Source organism: Sceloporus occidentalis, unplaced genomic scaffold (genome assembly GCF_023333645.1).
Source record: "Sceloporus occidentalis isolate IW3139 unplaced genomic scaffold, rSceOcc1.0.p SCAF_17, whole genome shotgun sequence".
NCBI classification, from domain to species: Eukaryota; Metazoa; Chordata; class Lepidosauria; order Squamata; family Phrynosomatidae; genus Sceloporus; species Sceloporus occidentalis.
In genome coordinates this window covers 15,941,140-15,962,281 of record NW_028316997.1, presented here as the reverse complement: position 1 = coordinate 15,962,281, position 21,142 = coordinate 15,941,140, and the positions used below count along the sequence as shown (strand labels likewise).

The window sequence follows — 21,142 nt, the reverse complement described above, 5'->3', positions numbered from 1 at the left end:
TGTGTGAAACACTGTGAAATGCAATCTAATTTTCCAGTCTTCATTTTCGGCTTTCTAGCTCTATTTCAAGAAGTGTATTAAAGTGCAGAATGAAGATTAATTGCTTAACACAATAGAGATGGCAGAAACCTTTATGGAAGGTTGCCATGGAGACGTCTATGGGATTGGACTTTAGACTTTATGTTTCGGATCTTAAGTAATTAGGAGCCAAAATGGCTTAAAAGGGTATTAAGCAAAACAACTGTGGCACTTTCTTGGAGATAAGCTGCCAGAAAGACTTTGCCGTGTTCAAAAATTCAGTGACCTATTGTGTATAATGATGATATAGGGTATACATGCTAAAACCCTCAGACTGAACTGACAAGGAGTGCCCCGGAGGAAGAAGCTCCTGGATTTGTACTGGACACCCACAGACCTTTAAAAACAAATGATTGCTGGAATTTCTATGTCAGAACCAGGCTCTCAGAACCAAACCCAATTTTACAAGAAAATGACCTGCGACTCCTGAAATCCAGGGAAGTAGCTCGAGTTTCATTTGTTCGATAAATGTAAGTTTGGTGTTGCACATCGCAAGATATCATGTATCTCCTGATACATTGATACTTGAAAAGAACCGATAGGCTGGTTAGTAATCATAATATAATAGCGTTAACACATCTTTGGATTGGGTGGTCAGGTCACACTGGCAGTAATAATACAGGTAAAGGTTCTTAGTAAGCACTCAATCTCTACATACCAAGTATCCAAACAGTAAAATATCTCAACTTTTTTCCCCAAAGTCATCATCAGCTCTTACAAATCAAACGCTTAATATTATGCTGCGTAGCTGTACACTTGATTCATACCAGTGGCTGATGGTCCATCCAAAAATGTCAGAAGACATGTTGATCCATTCCTCAAAAGAGGACCTTGTGAATCCAAGAACAAAATAAATATATCTTAATGAGATATTGTGACTTGATCTTTTTCTGCCTACACCCAGTGAGGTCAAGTGTACTGCGATACCCAGCTTCAAGGCACCATATTGTTTTCCAGATTAGGTATTCAGCGACAGAGGTCAAAGTGGCTATTCCTTCTTAGTTCTGTAAATGTATTTGAGGCATTGGTACCATATGGAAGTATCAAGCCATATTTCCAGTTACCCTGTCTGGCCTAGGGGCAAGGGGGTGGGGGTTTAACCCTCTGTTCTTTGCTCTCTTAAGCAATAAAGGCTCATATTGAAATAGAAATTCTGAGCATTTTTCTCTCCAGCTTTTAGGAAGAATAGGGCATTTATAATAAAAAAAATAAAAAAAGGAATGTACAGCAGCAAGTGAAGAGGCAGGGTTTTCAATTCAACTCCTCATTTTCAATATGCCAGAAACAAAACACAATTTTAAATAAATAAGGAAATTAATGTACATAAAATTCTAACATCCTCGATAAAAAAAAAAAAGATAAAACTGTGCAAAAATAACCAAGATATGTACAGATTATTTTCCGCCTGAATATACAACATAATTTGAGAATTATAAAAAAAAATATATATAATAAACATTGCTTTGAGTTGCCTAGGTTTCCTTTTTAATGTAGCAGACACTATTCCGGTCAATAAAGAGTAAAACATAAATTAGCACAAAATTAACAATAAACAAAATGGCCTTTAACCATTTGAGTGCCAGACAACACAATTTTTCACCCATTTGTCACTCAAAGTGTTGCTATTTTCCCCTGAACAATCATAGCTGTGATTTGCAATGCTTTTGCATGTTTTCGGCATTGTATGAAGCGGCGTAGAAAAAAAAGGAGCGTTAGCCTTAGTTTGAGCTGCGCGTTCTACTTTGCTCACGATGTAAAATAAGCCTGCATATTAAGTGCACTTTTAACACTGTAGATAAAGAAATGGAAAAATAAATGTGGTTGGTGGGTCTTATGCAGTCATACCCCTCAAAACAGGTTTTACAACTACAAAGGAAAAATACAACTTGCCCCTTGTTACTATATCACTAACTTAGCAATGACTGGCCGTGAAGGAGCTTAATACATCTGCTTTTCCTACTAGTCTGCACTGCACAAAAAATCCCAAAACAGAGAAACAGCTTAAACCTCTTCAGAAGAAGGCAACAGACCATAACTAAGGTATGCACCTTGGCCCCCAAAAGTAACTAGGGTATACACGCTATTTGTCAAATATTCCTAGAGGTGCCTGTCAGCCAATGGAAGATTAAGTCTCAATGCATTTACTCTTGCTGTTGAAAAAAGGTGTATGCTTTGTGTAAGTTTAGTTCAGAGATAAGCTGGTTGCACCCCATCAATGTCTTATGCATGAGGTTACCACAAAGTGGAGGCCTTTCATAAAAAGAAGTCTATGCTAATATTTTTGATAAGTTTTCCTTTGTATGAGTTTATAGGGGTAAAATGGATCATGGGGGCACAATTATTGGGGTCTATTCATTAAAAACAGAAGAGTTTGGAGGAGAGTTTTTGACGTCACCATCCATTATTAAGGACCAACCCCAGGAAGAACTTGGCTGGCCCTGTATAATGCAAACCACCAAATGATCCATTATGCAGTGCAATCATAGCCCTTCTTGCTGGAGAAACATGCCAGTGTTGGCCCTTCGTAATGAGCAGTGAGGCGAGGGAGTTAAAATCACAACTCTCCCTTCAATGAATAAGCCCCTCTATAAGAAGTAATTCTGGGACAAAATTATAAATGTGAGGCAATCTCCATGGAAACGAATGGAATGTTCCTAGTGTTTGCTCTGCATTTACCGGTTTGCACCAGAATGAATCTTCAATCCTAAGGAGAAAAGCTTCAATTCCAGAGCATTCTAATGCATCTAACTAGAAACAGGCAAACATTAAAATAAATTTGGGCAATGGGTTTCGAGTAGAAACAGGGTAGTAAATCAGAGTGTCATGAATTGCAATTCTTCCCCATGTGGCCATTTCATCAACAAAAAATTCTATGTAATTTCTAGTGAAATACATTATTTGAACAGGGTTTTTTTTGTTAAATAAAGGGCATATAATTGCACACTAACAAAACTCCTTCTCATTTGCAGATATATATAGGCAAAAATAAATCTCCTTCACCTTTTAATTCATCATTACTAAAGGCAGCAAATTTGGCAGGGGGTAAGGTATATACGGACTAAACCAGAACTTCAGGATCAAAATTTGTTTGAATCAGGTGCATCTTGTGGGTGGTCACCTGTAACTCAGATGAGAGCACTTGGAAAATTCACTAGTCTCCCTGCACTCTTCACCTTCCCTAATCTGAGCCCCAAATGGGATCATAGCAAGTTTCCCCAGAGTTGAAGTACTTATAAAACAAGTGCATTTTCTCCTCTGACTTTGGACTACAGGTTGGCCAATCTCGGGCCCTTAGAAATTAAGCAATCATGTTGGCTTAGGGAAATTTTGATCAACACTAACATTTTCAGCAATTATTTTATGGGAAATGTGTCATGCCACTTTTCTGCTCAGATTCTGTCAGTCTCTTAGGAGGAGCGGTGCAGAAGTGATCTTAACCATGCTTCAAAAAATAAAATAAAAAATGCTTTTCCAAACTTTTGTTCACAGCTTGTTTAGAGTGTGTGGAACATGGTGTTAAGAATGGGGTACATGCATTTTTCTTACTGGACATGTGCCCTCGTATTTAATTGTGTTTCCTTTGTTCTATATATATTTTTAAAGATGACCGGACATCATAAATGTGAAAAAAACACATGGACTTGCCCGATAAACCAGGGGCACGTTTTAGTTTTACAGAAAACAACGAAGCAAGGGAATTCTAGTAGAGTTCGCTTCTGTCCCACCAGTTCCAAAGAAAATAGCAGAATACTGGCATTCATTATAAGAGTCAACTGTACATAAAACCTTGTTACGGCATCTATGTAGCACTCCTAGGTTCTGCACTTTAAACACTGTATTACAAGTTGTAAGCAACGTTTACATCAGTCAACAACCACAATTTATTTCAGTTTTTTGTCACTCAAGTTTTGTGATTACATTTTTCTGCCGCAGCAACATCCACAGTGACTGAAATGAGGCTTCAGCACCTACCGGTGATAAAACAAAGCAAAATACAAAAACAGCAGATGCAACCTTGGCGCAGTCAGCAGATTCCACTTGCAACAAGGGCTTATAGGCATATTGACATTTCTGATTTTCATTTTCCCACCACCTTTGAGGCTATGAAGACAGTATTCTACAGAAGAAAAGGAATACACCAACCAATGGTAACCGGAAGTGGCAAAGCAACAACACCCAGTTTGGTTCTGTAAACTTTAGACTAACATGTCTAAAAGGCGACAATGTCCCTGTGCAGGGCAGGACTGCTGAGATTTATGGGGAATCGGCTTTTCTCTCCCAATGTCACGGAAGCGTCCTTATCCTGCCAGTGCGGTTTGTAGTCTTCTTAAAGAAAAAACAAATAGGTATGTAAATGCGCATAAGAAACTCAATACACATGCCACAGGCATTTCTGGATACTATTGTACTTTCCCAGGCTATGGCTAGGGCATCGCTTGTAGCAAAAGCAGTGCTTAAATTATATTAAAGCCTCTCAATAAAGTATCTTATTTCCTTGCAACTTTCTAAACTACAAAACCCAAAACAAACAAACAAAAAAAACAAACATAAAAAAGCTAATATATATATATATATATATATATATATATATATATACATATATATATACACACACACACACACACACACACACACACACTTCATAGGCCTGTAACAAATATGCAAAAAGTACTGCTTAAAGAACAAAATGTGTATGTGTATGACATCTACCTCTGAGAGAACCAGTAATGCGGTATTTAAGAACTGGTAGCATGGCTCAGTGCGGAGCCAACTGGTTCTCCCAACAGGTGGCTCACAAACTGTGGTTCAGCTATAGCGCCAACAATTGGATTATGTGGCTGGAGACTTATCAGCAAAGGTTTTATTTTATGAACCCTTGGAAATATTCAGAACTACCCTATGTGACACCCACACCACAATTCCACTTTATCATATAGGTACTAACCTGTTTGTTATGTGCAGGAGTGGATGTACTCGAAGCAGTAGTCTGTGACAAAGCTACACTGCTGCTTTTGCCCATCTGTTGAAAAGACATAAAAGTACATGTATTTATACAAAGCACCCGTTCCTGAGCTCTCTCTTGACAATGTGTTGCCTTGTGTCATAATTATTACCATTACATATAATTATACTCACCCACACCTGCTCAGATCATCGAAATAGGAAATATTAGACATAATAAGTTAAAGTGGGTGTCAGGAGTAACATTTGTGTAATGGACACATTTAAGTAGTTTGCGTGTTTCTTTTCTTAACTACAAACATCACAACTGGTAAGCTGAGACACGGCAGCTGCCCCTATGGCACCCCGAAAAATACCCTCCCAGTTTTAAACACACAGCTATGCGTGATTGTTTTATATCAAATCTGAAATGCAGCTGCTACTAGTATAAAAACAGTCAGGAGCTTGGAGATAGAAAACGTGTTTTTATAATGCAGTTACTCCCAATGAAACAGCAATTTATTTATAGCTAGAATGTACAATAGGTTTTTCTACCTTTTAAGTACATTAATTATAATGACTGTCAAACAAGGAGCCATGAGGCCCATGTTACTGCTGCAAATTGAAATCTTAGATCAGGCCCTTCTTCCCCTCTGTAATCTTGCCAGTAGGCATATTTTCTTCAGTCCCAGATGTGGGTAAAATACATAGAGGTTCATGTTAGAACCCTAGTTAGGGAGCCGCGCTAGACAGATCACCCTGGATTAAATATAGCTGAACATATTTTAATACAATAGAAAAGCAAGATTCACATGACTTATTCTCAGCATTTTGAGTCTACATTGTACGTGTTGTACGTGTGCTCAGGATGGATTGGGCTCAATGATTTGACACAGAAGCAACTAAAACAATGAAAATGACAAGTGTACACGTATGTACACAGATTTTTGGGTTTTGGAAATAAAATAACTTTTTTGTGAATGCAGTAGTCGGAATGTGAAATCAAGATACATGTGACAGACATACCTCATCTAGTGCCAAGTGTCCTTTACACTGGGTTTTCTTGCATGAAAACCCACCACCGCGTGCAACCTAATGATCAAAATACTATGCAGCCCAGTGTCCAGGCAACGTGAAAACAACCTCAGTTTATTTTAAAGGGGTTTTTTTCCCCAGCATAAATATGTTTGGTATTATTTTAATTTCTGGTAGTTAGCTACTGTGAAGATGTGCACAACCCTCAGGTTCCACCAACAGGACATGCTGATTTGTCATAAAGAAATTGAATAATCCAGCTTCACTAATTGTATATGCTTAAAACTTGCAGGTCATACATACACATACAATTAACACAAGTAACAGCATTTGAGATCCATACAAAAGCAGAGACAGGGCTAGGTAAGTGGTCACGGACCACTTCAATAACTCACCGGTCTGGGGATGGAGCTATTTGGGGGCTCTGGCACAGAAGATATAAGGTTGGTGGTGCTCTTTTTGTGAACACTGTTCATACCAGGCATTTTAGTGATTTTGCAGGCCTTGCTGCTCGCACTAGAGTTTTTTCGTTTTTTGCCTTCCGATTTGTCAAACGGAAGGGGCAACGAGGACACTGCATTGTGTGCTGCCAGCGTGTGCTCCCCTGGGTGGTGCACAAGGGAAGACACAGACAGGCTGGAATCAATACTGCTAACTACCATGCTCATGTGTTTTATGGAGTCTGTTGAGCTACCAGATAAAGAAGTCCTTCCTGGGGATTCTAGTTTGGCACTAATTGGGCTTGTTCCATTGTTTGCACTGTGCACAGACACACTGTTATAGGAAGAAGATGCCTGATAGGAGTTCGCTGTTGTACTAGAGTTCAAAACACAGTTTTTTTTGTGGGACCCTGAAAACGAAGACGAGGAGGAAGTTTGCAAAGGTAACGAAGAGGACAAAGAAGAAGGTGGAGGCTGAGGCTTTTTCTTTTTGTTACTCGAGGGTTCGTCACTTCTTGAAGACAGGTCTTTTGCCTTTGAAGACTTGCTGGGCTTGGGTTTTGATGGCTTATGGGACGGCGAAGGGGTCGTGGTCGGTGCAGGGGACACAGCTGAAGGAGCTTTGAAGGTAGAATCCATAATATTTAGTGTGGCAGCAGCATGGGGGAAAGCTGTGGAGTGTGATGCCACAGAGTTCGTGTCAGAGGATGTAACATATGGTGTACTTGACAATATGCCAGGCGTCACCATGTAAGAAGAGTTGCTTCTTGAGTTTGTGGGAGCGGAGGAAATGTAGACTGAATTAGGGTTGCTGAATGGTTGCAAAACAGAAGCAGGGAAAGGACTGCCAGTATGTGCTGATGGCGATGGCATTGGACTATCCGCGGCCGGTGGAATTTTCCTTAGAGAGCGAGAGAGAGAAACAATTAGCTTCACAACTCTTGGCATAGTTCAATCACAAAAACAGCCTATACAACCTATCCTTCACACCCCACCCTTACAAAGGTTACAAAAAGCAACCAGCTTCTACCAGTATGAAGGAACCTATTCTCAAATGCAAATTCTGAGGACTGGAAAAAAGGGGTGGGTTCCATGGTATACACACAAAGCATATTTACATTGCATATTTTAATATCTGGTACGCTGAAAAACATAGGATCCAGGAAAGCGACACACTCGTTAAACCTCTGGAAGAAAAATGCATTGAAACATAGAATAGATAGGAACCTTTCAGCCGCCCATCTAGTCTTCCCATGTTTTCTGATGTAAAGACTCATGTCTTAACCAGTCCATTCAGGATTCAGGATAGCCATATGCTTATCTCATGAATGTTTAATTTCCTCTACTGTATTTACCATTGTTAACAACAAGGTGGCATGACATCCCATCTACTTTGTAGAACAAAATACATGTATCATTTGAGGTCTGCCCATGGTAGCTCCAAATGTAAGAAGCTTGTATCCATATTATAAGGAGCCCCCATAAGTTTATAAACACACTATAGTGACAGAGGATTCGTAAGCCCTTGATGGTTCAGTATGATAACCATATTTTTCTACAATTAGAGACTTTTTTTTTTTGTTCGTATAAAAGACAGACACAGCATCCATCACAATTCAACCTAGGATTGGAAAACCCCAGTCAGTTGTTTCTTCAGGGATCACATTTAAGGGGACAAGGAGGGACCAGCAAGTTTTGATCCATGGAAACCTGAAGTAACTAAGGCCTGAACCAGTCCTTGATCCGGTCTGATTCCTGATACATCACATAACAGAGTATAAACAAAAATATCGACATAACTTTAACTAAACCAGAATACAAATACACTGTCAAAGCACTTAAGCATGTACTTACTTCCACATCTGTGAGTTCAAGTGTTTCTCCACCATAGAATTTAATGCAAAACGAAACCGGTCCCATCGTCTGTCAAAAACATAGTAACCTCTTCCCATCAGTCGACTGCCAAATGAGCAAAACTGTAAATAAAACAGAGAAAATGCTTACAAATAAGGGGACACATGACTCTAGGCATTAATGCACTGCTTCTAGAACAATATCAGCAGGTTTCATACGCGAGAAAAAGAAGCGAAATGGGTAAAGCATACACAGCATAACTTAGAAGAGAGTAAACAGGTTTTTTTTTGTTTTGTTTTTTTTTAAATGTACGTTGTATTGAGAAAACCACACAAAATTTAAGAATGTGCAGTTTTATACAACCTTCGCAGAGTTGGTAAGATTTAATTGTGAGAGTGCAGTAAAATCATGCTATATCAAGGTTTTTATTATTATTATTATTTTATTTTTTTTACTGGAAAGACACCTTTATACAATTAACTGCACGTATTACATAAACAAAACTGGAAGGAAACTGTATTTAGAACTCAAAATATCTATTTCTTATTTGATTTGGCAGAATTTCCTTGTCACTATAGCAACTGCTGCAAGAAGACGACTAAAATAACCCTACATCCCCAAGTGCAGGACATAGGCAGACAATCTATTTGCATTACCCCACTCAGTTCCCCATCTGCTTTCTGATAGGCGATATCTGTTGTCTAGACAAGCAGGGATGTAGAAAATGGAAGCAACAAACAACATCTTACTGCGAAGTAAAGATTATGAACATATGCTGTAAATTTCAAATTTACAGAACTAGCAGAGTTTATGCGACAATTTTGTTTTCACAACGTCAACAACTGGTTTAATAAAACAATCAACCAGAGCTGTTTTGGTCACAATAGCCTAATACTATTTTCAAAAATATTGAAAAATTACTTATCCAGGGTCATTTCCTGTTAAATTTCATAGAGAATTCCCTGTTACCTGACAAGCAGCAGGACTTACATACCGCAAGTGGTTTAGGATGATGTCCAGAATAGTAACAGTCTAGCTTCTCTGCTTCTTCTACACCTTCAATTTCCCCCTCATCGCTGGAGAGCCGAGATGCCAGATCCCCTACTGCAGGATTAGACGGGGGCTCGGACACAAAAGCACTGTGGTTTGATGAATTTGTGCTGTTTATGCTGTTTGCAGGAGATGGTCTTAGAAAATAAAAAATATAGAAATAATTAATCAACAAATCTCTCCCATACTATGGTACAGATTGCAAGGGAAATGCCAATTCATATTTCGTTAAAAAGAACTGGCCCTTAAGAAAGCTGATTAAAAAGATGTTTGTTGTATTATGTCGAGATGCGTGTGAGACTTTCCATATGCATGAAAGTAGCAAGGAAACATAACCAGACTGCGGTGACACTGCTAAAAACAACCCCCGTATGTAAATATATATTATTTATTTACATTATTAAATACAATTTTCATTTGCTCTCGTGATTGCATTCAAGGCACTGTTCAGTATGGTAACAAAAAAAACCCAAAAAACAAAGGCAGACGTCGTAAATCTCTGCTATGGCTACTAATGCTTAGATACTGGTACCCACCGCACCAATTGAGGACTGGGCCAGTGCGTATGTTCTCCTAGTACTATTAGTTTGAATCACACTTGTCTCTTCATGAAATAGACTTTATTAAAGTTAACATGCGGAACTGTCACACAGCTGCTCACCTTGGTAGGACAGAGTTTGGAGGTCTGGATTTTGCCGGAGATGTCACTTTGGGCTCCTGAACAGAATTTGCCGGCTGCCCAGATGACTGGTCTTGTGCTGGTGTGGGTTGGTTTGGGTGTGTTTCTCGTGAGGACTGTGGATGCTCTTTGTCTTTTGTTACTTCTTTTTCCCTCGATCGAGCTTTATGTTCAGCCAGAAGAATGTCAAACTGTTTTTTCCGACCCGGAACTGCACGCCGGTGGTTGAGAGAGTGAGTCTGGAAAAGAGTTTTAAAATATTTTTTCAACGAAAAATATTTGTTTCCATATTTCTTATATAAAAATAATTTCTTTGTTTTGTTTTTTTAAGAAAAATGTCCTGCTATGGTGATTTATTAATAGTGTCTGTACACATGCAGATAATAACCTTGCAAGTGAGGGATCTTGTGCATGGTTTCTTCGTCTCTGGATCCAATACGCCGCAGTGTTTATTTGGGTCAAATTCTCTCTCTATTGGATGATACAAGACATTAAGTGCAAGATTTAAGCAATTTTACCCTGGAATTTGAAAGTCAAGAACAAACACAGAAAAATAAACCGCAAGCAAAGCTATTAAAGACCATGCACAGTAAATAGATGGGATCTTTGCGTGTAACTACCAATAAAATTGCCAGCAATAAAAGCTACCCTACTCAAAGATGAGTACAAACACCAGGTAAATACAATTCAGTTTTATAAATATCCGATCATGAAGTCATGTTTTCACGCTGAACAAAGCAGAACCATTCTAGTAAACTTGGTACCTAATTCTTAGGCTGCTCAGGCCAGAAGGAAGGGAGCGGAGGTCACTTTGGTAAATACTAAATCTCATTGGTTTCAATTACCTATACACAAGGTCTGGGGAATAAATCTCTCAACGTGGCTCTTCCTTTGTCATATTTGACTGGCCAGTTAACTAAAGTGGCAGCCGAAGGAAAAATACATACTAAAAATACCAATATATTCACAGTACACACAGTATCTTAATATAACTGATAATAAAACATAAAATGGATTTATATTTCTTAAAACTAAAAAGGATGGCATTTTCATTACCTGCATTTGAATTATACTTTGTAAATGGGCAGCTCAGCCCTTCACAATTAGCTTAGAGCAGGCATGTCCAAAGTCCGGCCCGAGGGCTAATTGCGGCCCACGTTCCGGACCCACAGATAAGTTGCCCAAATATAGATCCGTTTTTTTGATATTAAAGGCAGAGTGATTTAACACCTGTTTAGATTTGTCATCCAAGTCACAAAATGAAAAGTATGCCGTTTTCAATAAACTTTGCATAAAATAGTTAATTTGCATTTAATTTTAATGGTTCAAAGAATGTCAGGCAAAATGGTCGGCCCTCGCACATGTTCACTTCATCAAGTCTGGCACTCTTTGAAAAAAGTTTGGAGATGCCTGGCATAGAGAGTTAAAACCACAACTCTCCTGGAAACGCTCCTGCCACCTCTCCTTTTAGTGAATAAACCCATATATGCTTAATATGGGTTGTGTTTAGAAATGCAAGGTCTCCATATGTGTAAGATGAGAATGCAACCTATATTTTATTGACCCTGTGCAACACTCATTAAGATCATTGCACTGACCTACACACTTTCCAAACGGTCTGTATTGAGGAAAGATATTAATCTGCATTAGACGGAATTAAAAAAATAATAATAATGTTAACTTAGGGGAGACGATGGCTAGAAGGCTGGAGGGGTTTTTAAAACTAGTGGTAGGGGGGGAGGGACACAGAGATCTTGAAAATGGAGATAGCGCAGGAAGGAGAGGGGCTTCAGATCAGAACAAGGGGGTGCAGATGGGGGGAGGGGCAAGATCAGAACAGAGGAGGTATGTATTAATAAAAATTCTCATACAATTCAAGAGAATCAGGATAATATTAAATGTATGCTTGCTAATGCAAGGAGCCTAAATAACAAAATGGGAGAACTAGAGGCAATAGCATATACTAAGCAATATGATATAATAGGCATAACAGAAACATGGTGGGATGAGACCCATGACTGGGCAGTTAACTGTTAAAAACGAGCTTAAGTCAAATATTAAGCATCTTGAAGGCGACAAGGGATTTGTGGAAGCTTTATGGGTAGATATCAACTTGGGGCAAAAAAAAAAGGAAAAGAACTACTGGTTGGGATATGTTATAAACCACATAATGTTAATAATGATGAGGAAGAGCAGCTGTTAGAGCAAATTGAGAAAGCTACACATCTGGGTAACACGTTAATTATTGGAGATTTTAATTACCCGGACATAAATTGGGATAGAGGGACTAGTAGTTCTGCAAGGGGATTCAGGTTTTTGAACCTGTTAAATGACACATTCAAATGGTACAACCACCAACTAGAAAGGATACTTGTTTGGATCTGGTGATAACAATGTTGATCTTGTGTCTAACATTCAAGTGGGGGAGCACTTGGGTAATAGTGATCACAATATGGTCTCTTTTGAAATAAACTCAAAAAAGAAATTGCCCATGGGGAATACTAAAACGTATAATTTTAAGAAGGCCAATTTCAATAAGATAAGGGCAGCTTTACAACTTATTGACCGGCAAAAACTCTTCAGGGATAAAAATACTGAGTATTTTCAAACAAATATTAGCAGGGTACACTTCTCAGTATGTACCACTAGGAAACAAATATAAAAGAAACAAATTGAAACCGATGTGGCTTAGTGGGGACGTTAAGCAGAAAATAAAAATAAGAAAATGGCTTTTACAGCATTTAAATCAGACGAATCAGAGACATCCTATATAAGATATAAGGAAGCCAATAAAGCATGCAAAAAAGGTGATTAGATGGGCTAAACTAGAAAATGAGAGGGTAATTGCCAAAGAGAGCAAAACTAACCCCAAAAAATTATTTAAGTACATCAATTCTAAAAAAACAAAAAATGAAAACGTAGGTTCATTAAAAACAGAGAGGGGAGTGTTGGTTAAGGAGGACCAGGAAAAAGCAGAAACTTTAAATGACTATTTTTCCTCAGTATATATTAAGGAGGAACCTATGGCAATGGATATACATAGGACCACTGAGAAAAATTTTCAGTCAAACTGTTGAGTGGATGGCTCAGGACAAGGTGCTGCAGCAACCAAAGAAAATTAATGTTAACAAAGCTCCGGGGCCTGACGGTATTCACCCACGAGTACTTAAGGAGCTGAGTCAGGAAATAAGTGAACCCCTGTTTCTAATCTTTCGGGATTCTTTTCTTTCAGGAATTGTACCAGAGGATTGGAGGAAGGCAGACGTGGTTCCTATTTTCAAAAAGGGTTCAAACTCTGTGCCCGGAAATTATAGACCTTTGAGCTTAACTTTTTTTTGCCTCTGTATAAATCAATGGTAAGGCCGCACCTTGAATATGCTGTGCAATTTTGGGCACCTATTCTAAAGAAGGATATCATAGCACTAGAAAGGGTGCAGAGGCAGGCTACAAAATTAATAAAAGGGATTGAGCACCATAGTTATGAAGAAAGGTTAACTAATTTAAATCTGTTTAGTTTAGAGAAACGTCGCCTCAAAGGGGATATGATAACATTATATAAATATATTCGGGGCCAATACAAACCATTGTGTGGAAATCTGTTCATAAACAGGACTATGCATAGGGCACGTGGTCACGCGTTCAGATTGGTAGAAAGGAAATTTAGACTAAAGCAGAGGAAAGGGTTTTTTACAGTAAGGACAATAAGGATGTGGAATTCTCTGCCTGCAGAGGTAGTTTTATCGGAGTCTGTACAGAAGTTTAAACTGCAACTGGATGGATACCTGGAAAAACATAATATTCAGGCATATAATCTTTAATTATAGGGAAACAGCTTATTGATCCAAGGAGAAATCTGACTGCCATTTTGGGGTCAAGAAGGAATTTTTTTCCCTGGTTAGTGCAAAATTGGAAAGAGCGAAACCGGGGTTTTTTTTGGCTTCTTTTGGATCAACAGCAACAAATTAACAGATATAGGAAAGGCTGAACTTGATGGACGCATGTCTTTTTTCAGCCTATGTAACTATATAGTAGCAAATATAAAAAGTAAGCAAGTGTCTGTGAAAAAAACAATAACTTTCTTCTGAAAAAGGGGCGCATAGACTTTTCAATCTGACGGCTAAAATGCAAAGCACTGAATTCACAAATGATTCAGGGGAAGAGTACTTGCCAGAAAGTCTTTTGTAAGGCTTATTACTGTTTTTGGTGCCATTTTGATGCTTTTTGTCTAGAGAGATTCCCTTCCCGTTTAGGATCTTCTCTGGAGACTGTTGCACAAGCTTGGGTGGCACAGTTGGCTTTGTCAAAGAGGAAGCTGAAGAAGCCGCTGCGGAGGAGGTGTTGGTGGCTGAATTCATTTTAACGTTGGCACCATCTGCTTTGACAAGGTTTGGGATTTTCTCGAGGCTGACTACTGGAACAGGGACACTACAAAACACAAATAAAGTATATGCTGTAAATAACTCAACTGCGTAATAGTACCAAAATCTGATATTTAAACAACGACTCGTCCACATGTGTGCGAGGATATGTGCAGTACACACATACAGGATCAGTAATGAAGAAGACAACTTTAAACTGGCAACTGTATGTTTTAAATTAGATACAAAACATGGAGATAGTATCTTCCCATCTTTATATATGTATGCAAACCATAACTGGTGCATTCCTATGTTATTTTCTTCTTTCCAATAAATAAGATCATCATAATAAATATTGAAGAGTATATTATAACATGGAAAACAAAATTAATTCACTTAGTTAATATTGAACATATATCCGTTTGGTCTTAAAAAAAAAAAAGTTTTAACTACTAAAAGTAGCATAATTTATGAGGCAAAACCACACATTGTGATAAACGTTCAGAAACAAGAATTCTCAACACCTGCGCATATATTCACTTTAAAGAATTCCGCTAGTCATGTGTGAATATTGTTATCTGACTAGAATATCAGTTGTAAACCAAACATGCCAAATGGTAGCCAATACAACAGCAAATCTTGTTTTTAGTGTCTTTCAGCTTTTTTTTTTTACTTTCAAAAGAAACAGCTACGCATTCAATTGACCCCGGAATATTACAATTCGTATCTGTGGTGCTTTAAATAAGAATAGAACAAAACAGGCATGGATGTTTTTTTGCGATGGCTTCATGTTGCCTGCTGGAGATTAGCATGGATTATTATTATCAGACAAATTTATAGGCATGAGGTTTTTATGAGGAAAACAATCATGAGTACCATCAAGGTTCATCCTTTTGATATTAAACAATTCACCATGCTGAAACCCAAGGACATAGCAAAAATATAAATTGAAAATCTTATTTCTCGATCAATTTCTTTGTAACAAAAGTAAATCTCTTTCAATACAAAGTAAACTACAAAATTTTAGAGGCCATGTGGTCTGGCCTTGTAAAAACAAATGGGAAGTAGCAGATCCTCTTGGAGACTGAATGAAGCTCTAATAAATAAAATAAATTTAAAAAAGTAAACTTCAATTGATATTAAAAATTATTCCAAAGAAAATGGTAAAGAAAATATAGTGGCTCTGGACTTTGGTGTGTCTTTAAGGGAGTGATGAGAGGGATCCTAATTAAATATGGCTCCATTGAACAACAAAAAAAGGATTGCCTCTTCAACAACTTTACCTGAAACTTGCTAATATCATAGAAAGGTCTAAATCCCCAGGAGATAAACCAAAGAGAAACACAAGCTATAAAGGAGGAAATAAAACAAAAACATAATACATCTAAAACAAAGTTGGTACAATAAAAATAGGGCAGATACATTTCTATCTAAGAGACAACCCCCCCAAAAAATACATAAAGTTGTAATAAAGGGAGAAACAGTCCTTTACCATACACTAAACCCAAATAAAAATTTAAAAAGGGACAACTATACAGATGTATATCAAGTTAAAATACTTGGACAGAGATAATATCTCCTAAAACACGCCAATCTCTGTAGAATAAAATAATCAAGTCACTAAAGTCACCTGGGCTACTCAAATATGTTTTATAAAAAAAAAAAAATTGCAAAAGAATGCAATCCTTTCACTAATTAATGTGGACACCTAGGTCTATCCCTCTATTTTGGCAAACAGGCTTAAAAAAGTCATGAAGCAGTTAGTTCATATAGATCAGTCAGGCTTCATCTGTGCCAGATCCGCCTTGGGGAACATTAGGAAACCCTTGGAGTTATTGAGCAACAGCTAGGGTAATGGGACATCAACGCTGTCCTTGGATGCAGAAAAAGCCTTTGACAGGGTTTGGCATCTTTTGGCCTTTTTGGGGGGGCTATCTGGGCTCTATAAAAATTCCCAGTGACTAGAATTGGGGGATGAGGGATAAAATCCCCATGATTTAATATATCAAATGAGACTCACCAGGGGTGTCCCCTGCCTGCCCTGCTACACATTCTCTTTTTTGAACCCCTTGCTCAGAAGATTAGAATTCTAGGAAATATAGAAGGTCATAGTATGAATTTAAATGAAATAACTGGGGATTAAAATAGCCCCTCATATTGAAGATATAGTTGATCTTTATTATAAACTGCTGATCTAAAAATGGGTAAAAAAAAAAGGCAGGAGACTCGCATATGAGTGGCGGTCATGTGGATTATAATTAAGAACTGGTGCTCTCCTTTACTGGGCAAAAATTGTGGATCAGATATACTTGCAATGCAAGATGAAGAAATGCCATTATAATAATAATGCACCTCAGATAAGTAAGAGGAAATTTGTTCTGAGTGGATTAATAGATCTGTCTACTGTTAAGGGTCCATCCCAGCAGAATGTAAAGAGTATATGAAGTGTGTGAGAATTCTCCCCATTTTAAATATTATTCCTCTACTACTAAATGTATGAATAAGTTATTAATACAATGATATATGCTATATTTATTTCCTTTTTTCTTATTAGTAATATTTGTAGAGCTCTTTTGATATGGCAATATACAAAGAGAAAATAGAGATTAGGCCTGGTAAAAAAACAAGCTTGTTTATGGCGACCAAGCTTGTCCAGGAGGAGGCTCTGGACAACATATATAGGACTGTTGACCTGGTCGAAGTTGTCAAATGTGGAGGTACTCGGCCTTATTACTTGCCTTGGATGCAGAGAAGGCCTTTGACCTGGTTGACTGGAAATATATGTGGGGCATTTTGCGCAGATGTGGAACAGAAGGGCTTTTTTGCATGGAATACACTCTTTATAGTAACCCTACAGCCAGCATAGTTTTAATGGCCCATGAATCCGTGAGACTCTGTTCTCAATAGGAACTGGCAAGGGTGTCCCCTATACACTGTATTGTGTGCATCGTGCTTTGAGCCATTAACGATTGCAATCAGGCTTAGTAAGGACATAAGGGGAATCAATGTTAGAGAGTCAGGGTTCTTTGCAGACAATATTTCATACAAAATTCTCTCAGATTTTAAGATACAAAGTAAACCATAACACATGTGAAGCCCTTAATATCAACATTGAGCATATATAGTGACACTACCTTCTAGATCTGATATACCCAGGGTTGGCTGGAGTCATGCTCTACATTGAAATCTCCTATCTTGTCTAACCACTTTTTAATAATCTTCACAGTGGAACTTGTGTCTAGTTTTATGTATCAACAGGTACCTGACACAGATACAAACATAGTAAAGGTATTCTTCACCCAGCCGGCACCATTTGTGATTCTTTCCAGATGCACACAGAAGGCTAAATCAAATCAAGCAATTAACTCCAGAATGAGATCTGAAGAGTTGCATAGCTTGGCTTGTGCTAGCATTGCACAATTGATCATTTAACATTAAAACGTAGATATATACAATAAGAGACTAGAATGGCATTGACCTTTATATATGATGTAAGTAAATGTTCTATACACTTAACAGACCTATGCGTTTAGAAAATTACAACAATCTGTTGTATCTAGTAGATCGGGCCAAGATAACAGAGCAATAACACATACAAATGAGTTCATATATGGCTGCCTAAAAATATTATACAAACACTAGAAGAAGAAGAAAAAAGCATAATATGTTTTTTGGGGTTTTTTTTAAATTCAATCTGATGTCCTGGGGACCAAATCCAGAAACAATAAAATAAAGAATTTAAAAAAGATTTAACTTCAGGGAGGTATAAAAAAAAATACAAGAAAAAAAATGGCGTTAGCTTAAACAGGTACGTCACCAGAAGAAAACCCCTGAACACACCTTTCTTTTGCCAGAAAATACCGCTTCCTAGCATCAGTTTATCTGAGCAGATCAAAACAGATTTAATAAATGCATTAATACCCTGCGTGCGCAGGCCACATGGACAGCATTCTATGTTCACATCCAACGTGATAAACATGAAAGGTGTCAAAGGACCATGCCAGAGCCTAAAATAATAATGCATTTAATTGTGTCTGTGAGCCTGGACTCCAGCGCATTTAACAAAGCATGCAGAGCAGCAGATCCACACATGCTTTCTTAGAACAGTCAAAAGTCTGTAGCGTAAAAAGAAGATAAATAAACTATTTAATAAAACTGAGGTAAGCGCTAAAGAAGCAAAATGTATCAGCTAGAAGTTGAGTATCCCTCATCTGAAAATCCCTTATCTGAAATGATAGGAATATAAAAAATAAATAAAAAATAAAAATAAAAAGGGCAGTTCAGATGAAGAGGGAGGACCGGAAGCTCCTGTTGTTGGTGTCTGATCTCTCCTGTAGAACGTAGAGCCTTTTCCAGAGAGTGGGAGAACGACCACCGTACTCTGACAACAGCACACTAGATCTGTCATCCAAAATACTTCTGGCCCCAAGGATTTTGGATAAGGAATACTTCAACCCGTACTATGGTTTGTAAGGGTGTGCACACTACATAGTGAGCATATAGTTACTGTGTATATTTTACGCAAACTCAAGCAATCACTTTGTCTCTTTTTCAAGAGTATACGCACTTGTCCCTTTCCACGGTCCCGGTTAATTACCGTGCAGGAGATGAGTTTGGTCAAATACATCTCCTGCAATGTGATATACTTACCAGTAGTCAGTTCCACCACTGGCTGGGCAGCCGTCATGTAATGTGACTACCCTGTAAGCTTTCTTGCCACTGACTGGCTGGCTGCTTCAAACAGCCCACAGAAGTGTTTTTCAAATAATGCATTTTAAAGTAAAAAGTACTTTAATATGCAATATTTGTTGAAAGGGCTGTCTGGGACACTGGAGTGTCCCTCTAATAATAGCGTGACACACCTGCAAGAAAAAAAAAATACAATTTGTACGCAGCAGTATCATCATGCAATGCACGAAACGCACAATACCAATGCTACTCCTATGCATAGTAGTCCTACGTGCCAACGTTTTAGTGAAAGAAGCGTTCGACAAGATAGTTAGATCATATGTATGTATGTATGTATGTATGTATATATATATGGGCACTAACTATATGAACAGGATCTGTCTAGGAGCACTTCCACCCCGCCATGAGTGGGTTTCACAAGTTGGACTGCCTACAACTACACATGAGCTTATATGAAAGCAGATGAAAAAAGTAATTTTAACAAGTCTTCTGATCTCCATTACAGATCACTTTTTTGCCTACCTACCTTCATAAATACGGGGTTAAACTCACATCAAACAATGCCAGTCCTTGCTTTGTCAGATGTCCCAATATTTGCCCTTACTTCACTTTGTTTAGAGAATCTGGGCCTAGCAAAGAGATATACAAAATGAACAACTAATAACTATAGCCCTATGAGGGAAGAAAAATATGCAAGTTTTATTTTTTTCCCCCAACACGTAATTTAGGCCAGGTCAAATGGCAGATCTCCAGCTAATGTTTCCCTTTATCTCTCATGATCATATAAGATGTGCCTCAGCAAATTTTTTGTTTAATGGCGGTTATGTATAAAAAGTGATCATGGCGCAGCATTTAAAAAGTGCTCTTATCACCATAGCAACCACTGGAATTGGTAACTTTTTAGACATAACCCCAATATACTATTTAGCCGGTCCTGTGTTAAGAAGTAACAACACAAGAGAACAGTTGATGGAGAAATCACACCGTTCATATTTTATACAAATCAGCTAAAACATTTTTAGTTCAGTAATGGATAAAATTAGCTGGCGAAGACAGAGTTTTACAGAACAATTATGGATTTATGGACACACTATGGCAAAAGCCAGAATGCTGTTCATATGATGCAATGAACGGTGGCCTCACCATATCCAAGTTGAGCCAATTTAACACATTTACCCTGCTGAACAACCTCTCCTATAAACAGCAGAAAATAAAAAGGTTTTCTAAAGCAAACCGTGGGTTTGTAGGTGGCGAGTATAGCTGAATCACCAGGAGGGCTGGGTCAACCATCAAATATTGCACTGGGGAACATTCGACAAAACATTTGTGCCATCAATGTAGGGAAACTTAGTGGGTTTGCTCCTTAATAATGTACGGCAACTCAAGATCTATGGGTCTAGCACCCATCACCTTCTCCAACATCTCCAAGTCATTTTTGGAAACACTTTTGCTCTATTTATTCCATTTCGCAATAAACACCAATGTAATCTGATGATTATTATTAATAACTGGAAGTGATCCGTAAGGGCAGAGATTTCATAACCAATTCTTAACATACACACTAATCATAAGAAGACACAAATACGAACACCTCTCCAAGATATGGAACATATTGCATATTTGGCGATATTTTGCTAAACATTTCAAAACTAAAAAAAAGGCATTTGTATTTCATAAATTGATAAAAAAAGATTTAATAAAAACTACTGTATTAGTGTTACCCCTGTTATTATGAAAATAAATACCAGAACAACTTTCTTTTCTGGATTTTTCGCCTAATGGTCACAGTCAAATGAAATCCGAAAATAAACCTTGCTGGCCTTTAAAGACAAAACACACACAAAACCACACTTTCTAAATCCACCACACATTCCACAATGTTTTTCTTTTGTAATCTTTAAGCATTTGATAGCTAATATTACCTTATATCTGTTATAGTTTTTTTAACCCAAATGCAGTGAGGTATTCACCAGAAAGTGTTACCATTGATTTCAATTAGAGTGCTTTTCTGCCAATCA

General features: G+C 37.9%; 1 protein-coding gene across 2 annotated transcripts in view; it reads right to left on the bottom strand.

The window, feature by feature from the left end:
* Positions 1 to 4,362: 4,362 nt before the first annotated feature.
* Positions 4,363 to 21,142, bottom strand: part of LOC149302895 (ataxin-7-like protein 1) — a 51,610-nt gene continuing 34,830 nt past the window's right edge. The window contains exons 5-12 of one of the 2 annotated variants that reach the window (XM_089482123.1): positions 14,246 to 14,502; positions 10,466 to 10,548; positions 10,060 to 10,316; positions 9,343 to 9,535; positions 8,349 to 8,470; positions 6,450 to 7,395; positions 5,024 to 5,098; positions 4,363 to 4,404 (exon numbers count right to left, since the gene is read on the bottom strand). In XM_089482123.1, the coding sequence (XP_089338249.1) occupies positions 4,363 to 4,404; positions 5,024 to 5,098; positions 6,450 to 7,395; positions 8,349 to 8,470; positions 9,343 to 9,535; positions 10,060 to 10,316; positions 10,466 to 10,548; positions 14,246 to 14,502 (1,975 nt within the window). The remainder of the gene's footprint in view (positions 4,405 to 5,023; positions 5,099 to 6,449; positions 7,396 to 8,348; positions 8,471 to 9,342; positions 9,536 to 10,059; positions 10,317 to 10,465; positions 10,549 to 14,245; positions 14,503 to 21,142) is intronic. The other variant, XM_089482124.1, reaches the window with a different exon arrangement.